The 18,736-nt window shown below is 34.8% G+C and overlaps 1 protein-coding gene across 1 annotated transcript; it reads right to left on the reverse strand.

The window, feature by feature from the left end:
* Positions 1-6,947: 6,947 nt before the first annotated feature.
* Positions 6,948-18,455, reverse strand: LOC145120061 (axial regulator YABBY 3-like). The gene is made up of 6 exons (XM_079055846.1): positions 18,182-18,455; positions 17,860-18,082; positions 16,586-16,634; positions 16,440-16,515; positions 7,494-7,574; positions 6,948-7,197 (listed from the first exon to the last, which is right to left on the reverse strand). The coding sequence occupies exons 1-6, from the start codon at positions 18,320-18,322 to the stop codon at positions 7,186-7,188; spliced, it is 582 nt and encodes a 193-aa protein (XP_078911972.1). The 5' UTR covers positions 18,323-18,455; the 3' UTR covers positions 6,948-7,185.
* Positions 18,456-18,736: the final 281 nt, after the last annotated feature.

An 18,736-nucleotide genomic window follows, 5' to 3' on the forward strand; every position in this document is an offset into this window, starting at 1 on the left:
TGACTCGGAGCTCGAAACCCAAAGTAGTGGAGGCTCAGAACCACCTAGATCGGTGGTGAAAATTCGAATGCCGATGCTTAGGATTTCTGATTTCAGAGGTGGGCACCCTGAAAGGATTCAAGCTTCTACATTACAACTCTGACCGATTCCAGTAACTACAACCACCACATACCTCCATTTGATTTCCGATGAAGACAGAACTGAATGATAAATAATAAAGATAGAGAACAAGCGATGGTGGTGAGGTCGTGTTCATGGTTTAACAGCTGGTTGGTTCCAAGATTGGGATAAAATGGCACCCTCGGATGTCGGAACCCTAGGACCGACCATCTTCAAGTTCGAGTTCTGATCGGATGGTGTAAAAGTTTTTTGATTTTTCTTGAAAGCTCCAGCTTAACCCACAAATTTCGAGTGCTTGACTTCTCCAGGTTCTGATCTGAACCCTACAACATGTTTCTGAGATCTGGGGAGGAACACATGTAACATCCCAAAATTCAAGACAAAAAATTTCGTTTTTAATATAGGAAAAACACTTAATAACTTTGTCCCAAACATTGAAAACATTTCATTTAAAACAAATATCAGAGTCTAATCCCAAAGATCACATAATGCAGAATAATATGGATGAATGCACTGCGATCGTCCCGAGCTCCTTTATCTGAAAACTTGAGGTACCTGAAACCAAAACTGTAAACTGTAAGCACGAAGCTTAGTGAGTTCCCCAAATACCACATACCGTACATATCAACTGGGCTATACATGCCATACATACTGTGAACCATACATATCAATCATATATCAAATAAGGTGCTATATGCCGCACATAGTCTTGCTGTTATTCCACGGGCTGCCACGTGGTCTTTCTTGCCAAGTCGGGGGCCACCCCCTGGGTCTTACAGACAAGTGCCAAGAGCCGCCTCCTGGTCTTCCATGCAAGTATCACAAAGACATCAAACATGCATACTACTCTACTTAGCTAATGAGCATACAGTATGCCAGGAGCCACCTCCTGGTATTTCATGCAAATTGCCTAGGGCTAACCCCCGGGTCTTCCTGTCATACATAATAACATACTGTGTGCCAGGATCTACCCCCTGGTCTTTCATACATGGTGCCTAGGGCTAACCCCCGGGTCTTCCTACCATACATAAACTAAATGGGCCGGCATTGTGGCTATAGACCCATACACACAGTGAGGAGACTCACCTCGCACTGCTCAAGTCCCCCGGATAATCCTCTGGCTGCTAGTTGGTAAATCCCCGAACTGCTGATCCTTCGGATCCCCGAGCTATTGGTTATCGTATAAACTAATTAAGTTCGGGATTCTCATAACTTAACCATAAGTTCTCACTGGGGTAAAAGACCATTTTACCCCTCACATATTCTTGTCCAAAATGAACTCCACTAAATCCTTGGCCCAAAAAGGTAAACACTCTTATAAGACTCAACACTTGGCCCAATTTCCAATTGGGCCCAATCCCTTCACATGGGCCTTAGCCAAAATCCCAATAACAGTTATCTAGTCCAATGTTCGATTCCAGATGGCCCACTAAGGCCCAAAGCAGCGAAGTCCCATGAATGGCCCAAAACGAGGCCCAATAATGCAAAACCCACTCTGACTGAGTATGCGGGGCGTACTCAACTGTTCGCAGGGCGTACTGGGCTTGTGACCTGTACGCTGTGCGTACCAACTTGTACGCCCAGCGTACTCCCCTGTTAAGCCCTTTCTTCTTTTAAGAACTTAATGCTTCTATCCAATGGTCCAAATCACAGATCTAAGTTCCTCTTAACGTCCGAATCCATAAAGTCACTGACTTGGTGACTTTACATGTCCCAAACAAGCCCAAACCCCAAAAATGGAATTCTACTTCCATGAAAATGGTCTTAACTCTTGCATGAGCCCATTAAGACCACCAAGATGACAACGTTCTGTCTTAGGGAGTCATTTAGCGCCAAGGGTGGCAACCCTTAGTCTAGGAATCAGATTTGGACCATAAAGCTTCATCCTTGGGACCAAAAAAAAAAATCTAAAACTCCATCATAATATATCTAAGCATCAAGAGACAAGTTCAAGACTTTATACCTCAAGAAAGTATAAAATGAAGCAATAACCCCAGATCTATATCTTCTCCTTTAATCCACCACCTTGCTTTGCTCTTCACTTCCTTGAAAAATGGATCCAAAACACCAAAATGCTCTCTAATGGCCTTCTAAGCTCCAAGAACACTCAAGGGAGGTTTAGGGTTTCGTGGTGGCTGTCTAAAGATGAGAGGGAGGCTGATATCTAGGGCATACTGTTCTTTATATAGTGACATGCCCTAAAACTTAGAGTTTAGTGGCTCTGAGCGTACGTTGGGCGTACGTCTCTCTGCACCCACGACCAAATGGCCTTATATGTTGGGCGTAACCCAGCTTATGCTGGGCGTACCTAGCCGAACACATGCATGCATGGGACTTGCTTGCCAAACATTTCCATTAGGGACCATTTATGCCAATAACTTCAAAGTGCTATAACTTCTTCGTTCTAAGTCCGTTTCCGACATATCCACGAAAAAATGGCGGGAAACCCTACGCTCTTAGTCATGCCTCCAAGCCTAAAACCTTACGAATAAACCCGAGACCCATAAAAGACCGAATCGCCCCTACCCTTTGGCCTCCGAGACCACAACTGAGTACTTTCAAAACTGGGTGTTACAACTCTCCCCCACTTAAACTAGACTTCGTCCTCGAAGTCTTCTGTGGATACTTATCTCGTGTACTTCTCATGGGTCACAGTAGCCACTCCAAACTAGCCTGAAAGCTCACAACCATTCTTATATAACACTTAAACTTGTCTGCTCAGTTCGATTCCCGAAAGGACCGCTACACTTGACCTCCTGAGGTCCCACCATTACCCTGGGCAATCGATGGCCTTCCCAATGCAACTGTACATAAGCGACATCCTTTCCTATCTCATCATTACATGTCCGTAGAACCTACTGCCTCTGATCTACTTACTGGATGAACCGTGACCACTCTGGCCCCAACTGCTCTATCATTACCTGGGTTACCGGACTCCCACCGGTTGGTAACCCAAGCTTAATCGCTCAGTCGCTCCCCGCGACTTCCGAAGTAACTTTGGCTATCTAAAACTGCTCTATCCACCAAGCCACTCTTGGCTCCATTATTCCCGTTGATCCTCCCGATCGCATCCACTCCTTGCCAGCATAATCTACTACAAAAGGTGAGTGCTACCCGAGCTGCTGTAGTCTTACATCATACCTGGTCTCCAATGACCTACCACTTTTCGACCAAACATACAGTGGCCTACTCACATCCGTGCGGCTGCCCCGCCCTATCTTAATCCATCTGAAGAATTCCGTGAGTGAATCACACATCTGTCGCATTCTCACCGCCGAATAGGGTCTGACGAATGCTACGGGCCACCCCGCAGTCTTTCAATACCCATATACCAATGGCTAACCAACAAATGCTACGGGCCACCCCGCAGTCTTACTAATTGCTAACTAACAAATGCTACGGGCCACCTCGTAGTCTTACTATACCCTTCCCTCCAACTCGTGAATGCTACGGGCCACCCCCATAGTCTTACAACACTCCTACACTATCCGCCAGCTAATGCTACGGGCCACCCCACAGTCTTACCACATTTCTCATACTATCTGACCACTGGTGAATGTTACAGCTATCCCGTAGTCTGACAACACCTTCCATGCCGACTGGATGCTAGTGAATTCTATGGCTAACCCGCAGTCTTATAACACTTTCCACACTGACTGGCTGCTAGTGAATGCTACGGCTATCCTGCAGTCTTACAACACTTTCCACGCTGACCGGCTACTAGTGAATGCTACGGCTATCCCGCAGTCTCATATCACTTTCCTTACTACTCAACCGCTGACCATGGTCTTTCGCTGACTACTAATCCAAAGATACCAGTAATCGAGCATACATGCACGATCTAATATCCCGAGCTGAACTCATGTCCTGACTGAAATCCCCATCCTGATTTCTTAAGACTATCAATCATCACGAGAACATGACCTCAATGTTGGCAAGTTTTCCGAACTCCCAACTTACACTACCCTCCTGCCACACCGCCGCTTAGGCCACCTTTCTTCCTAACCCGAATGTGAAACCTATCCCAGTTCGAAAACCGCTCCTTCTCCCGTAATATGATTGTTTCTCCCCCACTTAGACTCGACTAAGTCTTCACGTCACGCGAGCGTTGGAGGATTCCCATTTCTTCCTTCTTTATCTGATAGACACACTGACTACCAACGCTTAGTCTTGCTAGTGACCCATTACTAGCCCATTCTAAAGATCGCACAATTACTGAAGACTAGATGAACGCCTTCTGAAATCCCAATACTAATGACCCCATAAGCTTAACCTGATGTCCCTCTCAACCTTAAAGTCCAATTAGCCGATGCTCAGAGCAACGTCTTTAGCGATAGACTGCTTCTCTTGATGCCTCTAAAAGCTATCCCTAGCACAAAGACTGAACTTCACCGAATCCCGATGATGGTGGATAACCATCCTGCTGAACCCTGACCGCAGATTTTCTCATGATGCTCCTGAACTGATCTCGGCCGTAACCGAGATAACACTGAACACTTCGAACCAGAAAAAGGACATGACCTTACACTAGCTACTAATAATTCTCGGTATGCAATTGGCATATGACATTTTTCACAAATACAATCCGAATACAAGCAGGGAGATAATTCATACATACTCCTACCCGAGACCGAGGCAAGAACAACCATAATACAGATAGAATCGAAAACCATCTTACCAGCTCTCTCTGATTCCAACTCTCTAGCAGACATGATCACAGGTAAAATTCCCATGGCCTGGAAAATAAGTTCAGTTTGAAATGTTTTTCCTTGCCCTTTTCCTCCCCAAATGCCTAATAAACAGATGCAACGAATCAAAGTTTTCAAACATTGACACACTGTCATCTAATACTAATATATTTTTCTTGCCTCTTACCCTCTTAGGTTACAAGTTTAAGGATATTTACCTAGAATCAATGGAACTTTGATATTGAGAAGATGTGCAATATAGTTCTTCACAATGTGGACAGCTATACAAGTTTAGATAGAAAAAGGAGATTCTAGGCTCTTGAGGATTTATGATAAAAGAAGTACTAATAACAAGATGATAATACATTCAAGATTAAACGTTACTATGGTTAGGGAGAGAGTTACAAAAAAGAGGATCCAATTAGGGCAAGAGCGATGGAGTTTGTAAATGTGGAGAAGATGAGTGCATACATCGGAGATTGTTCGGTGTTGTAATTTGAGGAGAAGGCAGCTTTTGTTGATACCATCCGATCGATGTGGTTTGCTAAGAATCGAATGAAAATGTGGATTTCGAGGGCGGCGACGTCGACCAGAGGGTGGTGGATCGTGGCGGCGGGATAGGGTTAGGGCTACTCGTCTTGACAGAAGGTAGAAGTGGCGGACAACGGTGACAGAAAAGGTGGACTTCCAGGGCATCGATTGCATCTTTGGTGGAGACATGTGGTGGTGCGCTGTTGGTGTGTGATGTTGTCGGAGTCAGGTAAGAACACCTGACGTCGTGAGGGTGAAAAGATAAAGAGAGACAGATGAGATTTGGTTTTATGGCGACTGTTGTGTGTAGAGGGGATTAGGGTAACATACCGTGTAATATGTATACCAGGTCGGCGATGTCGACCAGAAGGTGGTTGATCGTGGCGGCGGGATAGGGTTAGGGCCACTCGTCTTGACAGAAGGTAGAAGTGGCGGACAGCGGTGACGGAAAAGGTAGACTTCCAGGGCGTCGATTGCATCTTTGGTGGAGACAGGTGGTGGTGCGCTGCTGGTGTGTGATGTTGCCGGAGTCAGGGAAGAACACCTGACGTCGTGAGGGTGAAGAGATAAAGAGAGACGGATGAGATTTGGTTTGATGGCGGTTGTTGTGTGTAGAGGAGATTTGGGTAACATACCGTGTAATACGTATACCATATACATTGTAAGCTTAATATTATTGTAAATGAGGTAATAGGTATTGTACCTCTTAATTTTCAAGAAACAGGCAATATGTTTAATAATATAGTAAAGATATATATATATATATATATATATATATATATATATATATATATATATATATATATATATATATGGAAAAGGTCAATAGAGAACCATAATTATTGGTTCTTCAAGGAACCAAATTTTTTTTTTCAATTTCTAGAGCTTATTATTTATCGAAAAAAAAAATCTAAAAATATCTAAATTCATATATTAACATTGTGAATGTGAAAAATATTTTTCGGATTCACCGTGTGAATCCGGATTCACATTGTGAATTTTCAAAGATTCACATTGTGAATTTGACGTAAAAAAAATCGAATTTGATATCATTGGAAAAAGGATAAAAAGTTATGAAATTCTGTATTTTTAGTTTTTTTTTTTTGATAAAAAATAAGTTTTAAAAGTTGAAAAAAAGATTGGTTCCTTGGTTAATTATGGTTCTCTATTGAACCTCACCATATATATATATATATATTCTATTTGTTTGGCTTTTCTTGTGCATAACTAATATAATACTTGCAAAATTCGAAAACTGAAATTGACTTTTGGAATTCAAAATAGAGTATAATCGTAAAACGTTATGAAGTACTTAAATAAGGAAAACCAGCACATTAGCATATATAAAGTAGTCTATATATACTCTTTTAGATTTAGAATTTTGGTCCTTATATATTTGATCTTCGTATCTAATATAGGACTTGAGTCAATCGTCCCATACATTCACACTACTCTATACATTGATTATTTAAGGAGAATGTAGCCATTTGATGAAGCATCACACATTGCATTAAACAAAAAAACATATTTGTTTTTTTTTTTCATCTTTTTTTACTTAGGATTTATTCCGTGTTTATTTTAAGGTTCCTTTGTTTAAAACAATATGCATTAACAAACAAACAACAAAAACATCATACATGTGAATATAATTGTTTAAAAAGAGATATTAAAACAAGTATAGTAGTATAGTACATTAGAGTTTGAAAGGTGCAAGCAGATAAAGCTCGCCAACTAATTAGGGTTTCAAAAGAATCCAAGAGAGAGACGAATTGAAGTTGGTAGTAATAAGGCGATACACCAACATTCGCAGATGCAAAGAAACTTCCTTCCATTAAACCACCTCCTCCTACATCAATATCTGCATTAAAGTGTAAAAATTATACAACGATTACATAAAATAAATTGTATAAACTTAATTTATCCAATTTATATAGGTGGAACTTGAATTTGATTTGCTCTCTTTAGCAATTTATCAGGCTAATAGAAAGCCATATGCTAACTCAAAATCGTGTCTCTTTGAGAAAAAAGTTATCAATATGGTTAAAATTTAATAAAAAAACAAAACCGAAATTATCTGATCGAATTTTTGATGTGGGGTAATATCTAAGAGCTGTCATGTAAGAGATATGTCATATGTGAACACTGTATACGTACCTGTTGGCGCATGCTGCTCTTGTTGACAGCAGTAGTCTGATCACCCATGAGACCAAAGTGAATGTGTGGAAAGTGAGCCCACTGCAAAAGACCAACATTTTTTTTTATTTTTTGTTAACAATTCATTTTTTAATTTCATGCATATTTTTCTGTTGAATTATTTAAACAATGTTACTTCTTTGGTTAAAAACATACATGTAGATTTATAAAAGAACGCATCAAATTGAATATTTAATTTATCTAGAATGAAGAAGAGACTATTAGAATGAAGAACGTCACAAAAAATACCACATTGGCATTTAACAAATTTTTTTTGAATAGCAGGACTATTATTAAAACTAACGAGAGACTAAAGGAAAACAAATTACATTCATAAATCCCAAGACAAGTTACCAAGACCTCTGGCTCTACAGCTAACCCAAGAAAACGAAAAAAACACATCTACAACTAAATGAGACATGGTTTTTGTCTTGCCATTAAAGTCTTTCTATAGGACTGCAAAACCAACAAGTGGGCCCTAATGAACACCTCAAACTTAGCAACCTCAATCGGGGAGAACATGGGGTCGAACGAGCCTAAAATAGGATCGTCAATATCGTCCTACTATTTAAATGCCTATCTGGATGCCTTTTCAAATAGCAAGACATGTAACTTCTTTGTCGCCCCCACAAACTCAATCTTTCAATCTCGGGTTCGAAATAGAGTTTCAAACTCTATCCAATTTTGGAACTTGAATAATGGTTAGGAAGCTCTTTTTCATGAGTCTTTCTTTCTTAGATTGGTTATAAACGTCATATAATGCTAAAGAACAATCTAAATGTAGTATAAAGTAGAGAATAGTAGTGTATGTAGGTTAAAAACGAGTTTTAAAACTCAATAGACAAGTTTGCAACTCAATGAACTTTTAGTGTATATTGCATAACCGTAGCATACTAACATCACTACTAGATTGCCAACTTTATCCTATTAGAGTCACACAATATAGAGCGTATTGGGGTATGATCATGTTTTTGATAAGAACACCTTATTAGGATTTATGAGGAACATGTACCAAAAGGCAATACTACACACCGGTTTAGGAGTGGAAGTGCCAATCCAATCCAATTACATGGATCAAGCATGCTTAAAAGGCATAATATATACTGCTCATGCATGAGCCAAACCTAGTCTATCCTAGGTAAACCCTGATTATTCCATATTTAAAAGATATGATCGATTTGACTGTCTTGGACAATTATTGAGGGTTTATTAGGTTTATTATGGTTCTAAAGTTATTATAAGGTAACAAAGTCGTTATATTTAAGAGGTATGGTCCTTAGTTATAGGAGACTGCCATGGCACCAAGTTCGTATCCCTTTTTTTGACCTCTACAGAGTGAAGCATGATCATTAATGCTAGTCTTTAAAGGAATTCACACCTACAACAACATGAGTACACCCCCAATGTAAGTGTTTCTTGGTTCTTCTCTTTTAGTGTTTCACTGTACACTTTTATAGTACAAAGGCTAATCTAATAGAAAGTAACGATTTCAGTTCATTTTTATATTTCCACTTCATGTGGTAATAATTTATTCAAAAACCAACATTCATACAAAGGCTACTACTAGGACTATATTATTATATACAAACTTCGAATTTGTCCACTTTAACACGAGATATATTTATGGGTCATCTCAATAAATGGGACTAAACGAACACACGTATCGATGTTCAAGTGTAGTGACACTTGTCTTTATTTTCCATTTTAGATCAAGAAATAAAATCATCTAATATAGTAGGTTGATGTGATACATGCCTTATGCTTGACACATGACATCATATATAGATAAATGGAAGGATGATGAGCCAACCATAAAGGCACCACAAATTTATTTGAGTTGAACAACCATGAAAGGCAACATAATCAGTTGACTTGGGTGGTGGAGGATGTGTAAGCTAGCACTATCCAAAGTTTCTAACATCACTAGAAAGTCATGTACGTCTTCAACAAGGTGGATATTGTTAGTGTATATGCAGTTTCAAAACATGCTAATGCAACTATATTTTTTTTTTTAACTTGAACTTATTAGGGTCAAATAATATGGATCGTATTTCATTATATGGATGTGTTTATTTTCTTACTATATTCTTTTATCATTTTATTTTGTTACATTTTAGGTCGACGTTGTGTTTGGGAAAATGTTTCCTAGTTTTTGTAGATTTCGTGAATGATAGGGTTGTTCATTATTTGGATAAAACCGAATTGTCCAATTGGACAATTTGAATTGGACTATTTGGTTCAGATATTTAGATTTTTGGATTGGTTTTCAACAAAACCGAATTATTATTTTGGATTTTGGATTGGTTTTGGTTTATAAAATAAGAACCGAATAGTAAAAAAAAACCGAATAAATATTTATTTATAATATACATCTATAGTTATTTATTAATTTTGTAATTCATTTTTTCAAATAGGTTCAAAACATTTCACCCGATAAAAAAAACATTAATATGCATTTTCTCTCAAAAGTTTTCTATCTGTAAAATATTTAACTATAATATATCTTCTGAGAAGTTGTTTATAAATTTCAAATCACAACTAAATAATTTGTTTTCGTGTCTTGTGTAAAGTTGGATAATATTATAATTATATGTCGTTTTAAAATGTTTTGGTTTATGAAAACCGAATTATAAAAACCGATCCAACCGAATTGTAATCGGATCGGATTTGAATTTAGTTTGGACTATTCGGATTCATGTTTTGAAAACCGAAATCAATTTGGATTCACTTGATTGGATCGGATCAAACCGATCCATCCAAACGAACACCCCTAGTGAATGATGACAATCATTCTAGAGGTGTGCTTCTATAACATAACACTTTTTCATAGTTAAAATAATCGCCTTCGTTACTAATGTTATCAAACCCATCTGAAGTGGTACATATGGAGCACTTTCAATGCAATTTTATTCTCTGTCATGTGTCTTGTTTCTTGGTTTAACCATTTGCAAAGTGTCCTTGTATGATACCGACTCTAATACTAGTTGCATACATAAAGGACCATCATAGGTTAGTGGTTAAAAATTTGTCATACGTATTGATTTCCATGTCTAACGATAAGAGGGACTTCTTGTATTCTTTTGTCAAATTTGAATTTGTGTGTAATGTTGCCTCCAAAAGATGTGCAAATTACAATGATGGATATACCGTGCATAATGGCGGTTCTTATAAGTGTTTCACAATGGCACCGACAACGTCTGACTTCTTTATACACAGTGCAAAAATTTTTGAAAATTTCTTTTTTCTGTTATCGTGCCACTACTTAAAAAAATGTGTAACTACGTAAAAGAAAATGTGTCACTACATACACTTTTTTTTCCGTGCCACACCTATATAGTAGGAAAAATCTTGAGTCTACCTCTTACCGTGGACTTTATTTAATTCACCTATATATACTCGATTAAGCTTCACTAGGATACTTAGGGCGTGTTCGGCACGCAGCGTTTAAGAGTTTCTGGCTTCTGGCTTTTAAGAAAACGCTAGTAAAAAAGAAAAAGTCTCGTTCGGCGACAGGAGCGTTTAGCTTTTAACCTAAACAAAACGCTCCAAAATCAAAAGCTACATGGAGTAGCTTTCAACAAAGCACTCCAAAATCAAACGCTATACGCTACCCGCTACCAGCTACCCGTTAACCGCTACCCGCTAACAGCTAGTTTTGCCAAACACACCCTTATATTAGGCCTCACGTCTCCTTGCTAAGTTCTAACATGACCTAAATGTGTTTCCTTTGCATTAAGTTTACAGTTTTGCAAGACTAATGAAATTGGTTGCAGTATATATGTTTGGTGTATTTTTATAATGCTAATATTATAAATAGGTAAATAACTTTGAGGCGTACAAGAATTTCAAATGTATATATATATATATATATATAGGAGTAGGATCAAATGAGAACACCTAAAAGGTCGAGAACGTAAGAACAGATCTGGACCATCTAATTTTTAAGATGTGTGGCTATAATTAATTGTTATTTTTCTTATTATTAATACATTTAAATTTTAAATTTTAAATTAAAGAAAATTATAAAGGCTATTAAGGTAAATAAGCATTACCCTAATTTTGTAAACTCCTATATTTACTCTATATCCCTCTATTTTGTTGACCTAATCTTATAGAAAGGACAATCGACGTATTCATCCTCTCACCGCCTCATCCCTACGCCCCCACTCTACTTTTCTCATCATCGGACCTCGCCATCCTCTTAGTTCATCTTATTCTTTTGCCCATCTCCTATTTAATGAGAATCCATGGCAGATATGCATAAAAAGGATGTAGATCGATCGAAAGAAACAACAGATGTGTAGAGATCGTTTGAGAGAAAGAGAAATCAAAGACGTATTAGTGGAAGCCTTGCCGAATTTTGAGTTTTCTTCCCCCTAGCCGCCGCACAAGACACAAAAACACCACCATTGCCATCTTGACAGTCGACCAAAGATCATCGAAGCCCTGCTGATGTCACCGATTGCTGCTCGCGTCACTCCTGAATGATTATCCCTTTTCCCCTATCACACACCATCGCAAATCACCGCATCTTTCCTCCCCTTCGATCTTGTTGTTTCGCCATCGAACCTCCTTGCTACCAACGACGGGCACAACGTACAAGAGAGTCGTCGGAGGTTGGATTTCTCCCTCATCCTCATGATAGATTGACCGTCACTACCTGTCATTCCTTCGTGCCTTCTTCTCTCTCTTCATTCCTCTAATACAATCGTATATCACGTTCCTTTTCTTTACCTGATCAGAAGCCGATTGAGGCCATAGAACCGATATGATATGGAATGCATGAAGATGACCATGTTAAAGCATGAAGAAACATTCAAACAGCAGGTAATAATTAATATCTCATCAAAATTAAGTAAGTAGTCATTGCTGAAGACAGGTGAAATCCTTCCTTCTTTTGTTCGCTTATTTCATTTCAATTGTAGCATCAATTGTTGGTCGTTTGGTTTAGTTTGATGGCTGGAGTGGTTTAACCAATTAAACTTGCCTTTGGATGATTCATGGATGAATTTGGACATCTTGTACTTCTGAAAGACAATTAAATAAAGGTTGTATTAACCTTTTGTTCACTTATTTTATTGTAAACTAATCTAAAGTTCTTAAGTTATAATCTCACACCCAGATTATTGTTTCCAGAACTCATATTCATCATTTCGAAGATGAAATCATTCCACCTTTCTCTTAAGATTGCAATCAGACATCCATCTTAAACGACACAGGAAAATGAAATTGTTCTTCCTTCAATCGGATACATTTCAAGCTGCTCTGAGACTGAGGCTTCCTTTAATTTCAAAATATGGTGAGGTTTATAGGAAGAAAGAAAGAAGTGTTTTTCTGAAGATGTGAAGGGATTGTTTGATGAAAGGTTTCAAATTCAGATTTATGAAGGTTTTTGCATGTTTTGTTAAATAAGGGTATTGTACTTGTTTATGATAGAACGTGTATTTATTTATGAATAGCAATGTATTCATGTGTGAATGGTTGTACGTATTTATGAATTTTAGTGTATTCATGTGAATGAGTGTATTTATTTATGATTAGAGGTATTCATTTTATGATAGAATGTGTGTTAATTTATGAATAGCAGTGTATTCATTTGTGAATAGCAGTGTATTAATGTATAAATGATTGTATTTATTTATGAATAGTAGTGTATTCATTTCAATTGATGAAAAAGACATTGAATTATTTGTAATTTGATGTGTATTCATTTGTGATTGGAGTAGTATTTGGTTTTTATACAAGTGTATTGATTTGAAATGAGATTTCTATTCATTTTTTTTGAAAAACAAAAACATGAAATAGGAGAATAAAATGATTTTTTAAAGATTTTTTTTTTCAGATTTTAATTAAATTTGACTAAAAATGTTTTTTATATTCCATTAATAAAAAAATAAAAAATTGAATATTTCCTTGTTTTTTGGTAACTGATCCTAAATTTAAGGGAATTTGATTTAATTTTAATTTAATTAAAATATACAGTTACTAATATGCCCTTATATATTGATTGGTCAAGAACTGTTCTCGCGTTCTCAACCTTTTAGGTGTTCTCATTTGATCCTCTCCCTATATATATATATATATATATATATATATATATATATATATATATATATATATATATATATATATATATATATATATATATATGGATAGGTTATTTTGTTTCTTACATTTATTGTGTGTGCTAGAATGCACCAATAGGAATTTAGTAAATTAAATAATTATCTAATTAAATAAATATAGATATTAAATGATTTCCATAATTATATGTATATTAAATGATATCCATAATTACAATTCTATTTTTATGGAAACTAATTAAATCCGTCATTAATGTCAGCAATAACATTTTTTCAGAATGAATTCGCATCTAGGTTTTTATATATGAGTTCGTATTTTGTTTCAGGACTCACTTGCTTAAAATACAATAAAATTGCATGGAATATGAAGAACGAGAGTGTATTCTACTAGAATACACTCTCATTCTGCTGGAATACACTCTCATTCTTCTAGATATGAATTCATTCTGAAAGAATATTATTGTTGACATTAATGATGAATTTAATTAGTTTCCATAAAAATGAGTTATAAGTATGTATATAGCATTTAATATACATATAATTAATGCTAAATTCCTATTGGTACATTCTAGCACACAATAAATGTGAGAAACATTTGAACCTACCTCTATATATATATATATATATATATATATATATATATATATATATATATATATATATATTAGAAGGCAATCAACTAAAAGTTTTATTCATAAAATACCATTAAAATAAGACTATTTTATATAAAAAATATCCAAATTAAGTGCTTACCTAATGATGGTATTTGAAAATTACTAATCTAACCAAATTCATTAACGACTTCTCACTTTTTAGCCAAAAATTAGGATTTGTCACAAACTAGCCCACGAAACCGTAGGTGGTTAAAATGCCTACTGTTTCGCCCATTTACCTACTGTTTTGATTTTTGTATATAAAGATTTTTTTTTTCATTTTTCACTACGAAACCGTAGACGAAAAAATGGTCTACTGTTTCCTCTGAGAAATCTACTGTTTCCCAAAGAGTAGATTAAAAATGATCTACTGTTTTTTTTTTTTTTTTTTAAGATGAAAAAAAACACTAATTTTTATTCTAAAAGAGATTTTTCTTTTAATATATAGTACGTACGATATATTAGTCAAAATACATGAATTAGTAGTCAAATACCCAAAAAAACCCCAAAACCGTAGGTTTTTAGACGAAACAGTAGATCATTTTTAATCTACTCTTTGAGAAACAGTAGACTTCTCAGAGGAAACAGTAGACTATTTTTTCGTTTACGGTTTCGTAGTGAAAAATGACAAAAAAATCTTTATATATTAAAATAAAAACAGTAGGTAAATAGGCGAAACAGTATGCCATTTTAACCACCTACGGTTTCGTGGGCTAGTTTGGGACAAATCCTAATTTTTGGCTAAAAATTGTTAATCACTTTCTTAATTTGGCTAGATTAATAATTGCCCCTTTTTTAAAACAATAATAATTTATTAATAATTAAACATATAGTTTTTGTTGCTCATTTATCACATTAACTCTTTTTTTTTTATAAGAGATCATATAACTACAAAAACATTTACTGAATCCAAACTATGTTCGGTGTAGTATATATATTGGTTGTAATATATAGTGGGAATTCAACACCGTATTATTATAAAACTATCATTGATATCTTTAAATGTGTATTAATGTTTTAATCAAACGTAAGATAATTATCAGATCGCAAAAAACATATTTTGAAATTATAATCTATTTAGAAAAAAAGTATTTCGAAATTATAATTATTTCGAAACTCCAAGGTCCAAATTCTAAAGAAATATATATTTTTTGAATTTTTTTAAGGAAAAAGTATTTCAAAATTAACAAGTTTTGAAATTGGTTGTAATATATTTTTCCAAAAAAAAATCGGTTCTGAATTTTGCTATTTATATGATAGTAGTCATTAAAAAGAAAAAAAAAAAATCCAAACAAATGCGGAAAAAAGTTTTGTATTCAATAGAGAAGTGTGGCCATTTAAAGACAACAAAATCTTCCCTTGGTTAGTAACTCTTTCAGTAGACCTTTTTTTTTCCCGAACACAGCAAAGATCTATTAATTATCTTTGTAATTAAGACCTCGTTTTGTTATCTTTGTAAAACTATATAGTTTGTACCTTGTCCTTGAAGAATGGAGTAAAAATAGTTCTTAAAAGTCGAATTTTTCTGGGATAATTCATGATATATATATATATATATATATATATATATATATATATATATATATATATATATATATATATATATATATATATATATATATATATATATATATATATATATATATATATATATATATAGAAAAGTTCAATAGAGAACCATAAATATTGGTTCTTCAAAGAACCAAATTTTATTTTTAATTTTTAGAGCTTATTCTTTATCGAAAAAAAAATCTAAAAATATCTAAATTCATATATTAACATTGTGAATGTGAAAAATATTTTTCGTATTCACCGTGTGAATCCGGATTCACATTGTGAATTTGATGTTAAAAAAAAAAATCGAATTTGATATCATTGGAAAAAGGATAAAAAGTTATGAATTTCTGTATTTTTAGTTTTTTTTTTTTGATAAAAAATAAGTTCTAAAAATTGAAAAAAAGATTGGTTCTTTGGTTACTTGGTTACTTGGTTAATTATGGTTCTTTATTAAACCTCATATATATATATATATATATATATATATATATATATATATATATATATATATATATATATATATATATATATATATATATATATATATATATATATATATATATATATAGAGATTTTAAAAATCTAAGTAATTTATGAGGAAGAAAGCACATTACGTTCTTTGCAGCAGCACTGAAAGCTTCTCTGTGGCTAATATCCGGATTTCTAGCTTTGATTCGTTGGATTTCTTCCCTGCATTTTATTTCCATTCTTTTTAATATAACAGAAGAAAAATTATTAAAAGTCAATGATGAATACTTACTTGATGAATCGGTTGTAGGCCGACGGGATTCTCTGTCTCTTCTCCGGTGCTGATTAAGCAAATAAATGTCATCACAAGTAATATGCTCTTTTTGGGTCATTCTTTTCTTGAATAAATAATGAAATTGATATTATCAAGAGGATCTATGCTGTCATCCATCTTTTCTCATTTGTTCTTTCATGGAATTAGCTTTTTACATACATTTTCCTTTTAATTTGTCAATATCTACGAGTTTATTATCTTATATTATTAATTTAGATAAATTTTGTTGTTTTAGTAGCTAACTTATCCACAACAAAGATTGACAATGCTTGTAAAAAACTTAAACCCAAGACCACTTATTTGTATATAAAGTATACAGCATCAATAATCTCTCTTTGTAAACAAATACTTAAAAAATCTGTCACTTTTTTTATATGTTGTGTTTTTAAAAAGATTACAAACTGTTTTTTCTCGAACTATTCTCAGTTATGTTTTAAAAAGTATTATTGAGATTGATTATATCTTAGTACAGGTTTTAATAACTTTGTCTTATTAAGATTTCTATGTTAATATTTCGTACAAGTCAGACCCTTTTTTGGTCTACATCACTACATGTCCAAGTTAATTAAATTTAGTGCTTGTTACATCTTGTGTTCTAGTTGTCAGGAAAGAATGCAATTAATATTTTTATGTAAATGCAAGTTATATCAAATGTTGTTACTTTTTTAAAACAGAAAGAGTTATTTTCATAATATGTACAATACGAATATACTTCATATCTTTATTCTGCAGTGTTATAAACAAAAAGGTCGTACATACTCTAATGTATAATATATACAAACGATTAGGATTTTGCCTGTATGTTTTGTACTTTTATAAATAATTAGGGTTATAGTTAAATTGGAAATAAATGAAATAATGACTATAAAAATATTATTAAAAGATGTTAATTTTAATGTGGGTATAATTTTTTTTATTTTATAAAAGAAAGACGGTTACTTGATGAAAGAAGAGACCAAAAAAGTACTTTGATTTAACCCATGAGGAAAATAGAAAGATGAAAAACGAAAGCTTTCAGGGTGTTCTTTAATTAAGTTCATTTAGGGTTTATAACTCTGTCGACTTTTTAAATATTTTAAATCGTTTTACTTTCGATATATAATAATAAACTGTAATCACATTAGGTTTAGGATGAAACTTTAACATTTTAATCAACATCAAGAAAAGATTATATATACTGGAACAGTGATCATAGTCGGAGTTAACTAGAAAATTAAGGATTTGAAGCTCACGTCTATTAATCACAGGGGGCTTTGGAAGATCAATAAATCTTCCTGGGGCAATTGTAGAAGTATCATTGGGATAATTCCGATTCATCGGGAAGTGACCAACACGGAACTGATTGACAGCCGGCGGTGGTAGCAACAAGCCACGCATGGTGACGAGCAGGAGGTTGGTGCAGTGGCCACAGCGGACAGTCACCGTCTTGAACAAGCTTGTGGAAGGAACACTGACCTGTAAGTATATACGTACGTATCATTCATCAAAAACCTAATCACAAGAAACCCACTAGAAGAAGAATGCAAAGAAAGTGAATGAAATATATATGGTTACAGCGAGGACGGTGTCGCAACGGGTGCAGTGAACATAGCAGAGCTGATCTGCGGAGGAAGGAGGGATGTGTTCAAGAACTGGTGGTGGTGGTAAGGTGGTGATGGTGGTGGTGGAGGAGGAGGAGGAGGAGGAGATAGACATGTTTGTTTTTCTTTTCTGGTATTGAAATTTATGTGTGGGGGATGTTATGATTGATTGATTGATTCATTTGAGATGATGGATTTGAATGAATTGACAGATTAACAACTTGGTTGGATCTGCTTTTGGGGGCTTATGAGCTGAAAAGAAGGGATGTGGGTGTGAAACTCTTCTTTGTCGTCTTCTAAAAATAAGTAAAGAAAAAATAGGGTTAACGCCCTAATAACCCTTAAATTTTAAGTTTTTTTTTGTCAGTTTTATCAAAAGTTGAATTCTATGTTCATTTATGTTTCAAATACCGGAAAAATTGTTCATTTTTGCCCCTTAATCAGATTATACCTTCTATAGCCGGTAAGAGGTTAGCTGACTAGAGAGTGGGAGCTGACATGGTCGACATAGTGGCAAGCCACGTCAGCT

The sequence above is a fragment of the Lactuca virosa genome, chromosome 6 (genome assembly GCF_052849685.1).
Source record: "Lactuca virosa cultivar CGN04683 chromosome 6, Lactuca_virosa_CGN04683_v6, whole genome shotgun sequence".
NCBI classification, from domain to species: domain Eukaryota; kingdom Viridiplantae; phylum Streptophyta; class Magnoliopsida; order Asterales; family Asteraceae; genus Lactuca; species Lactuca virosa.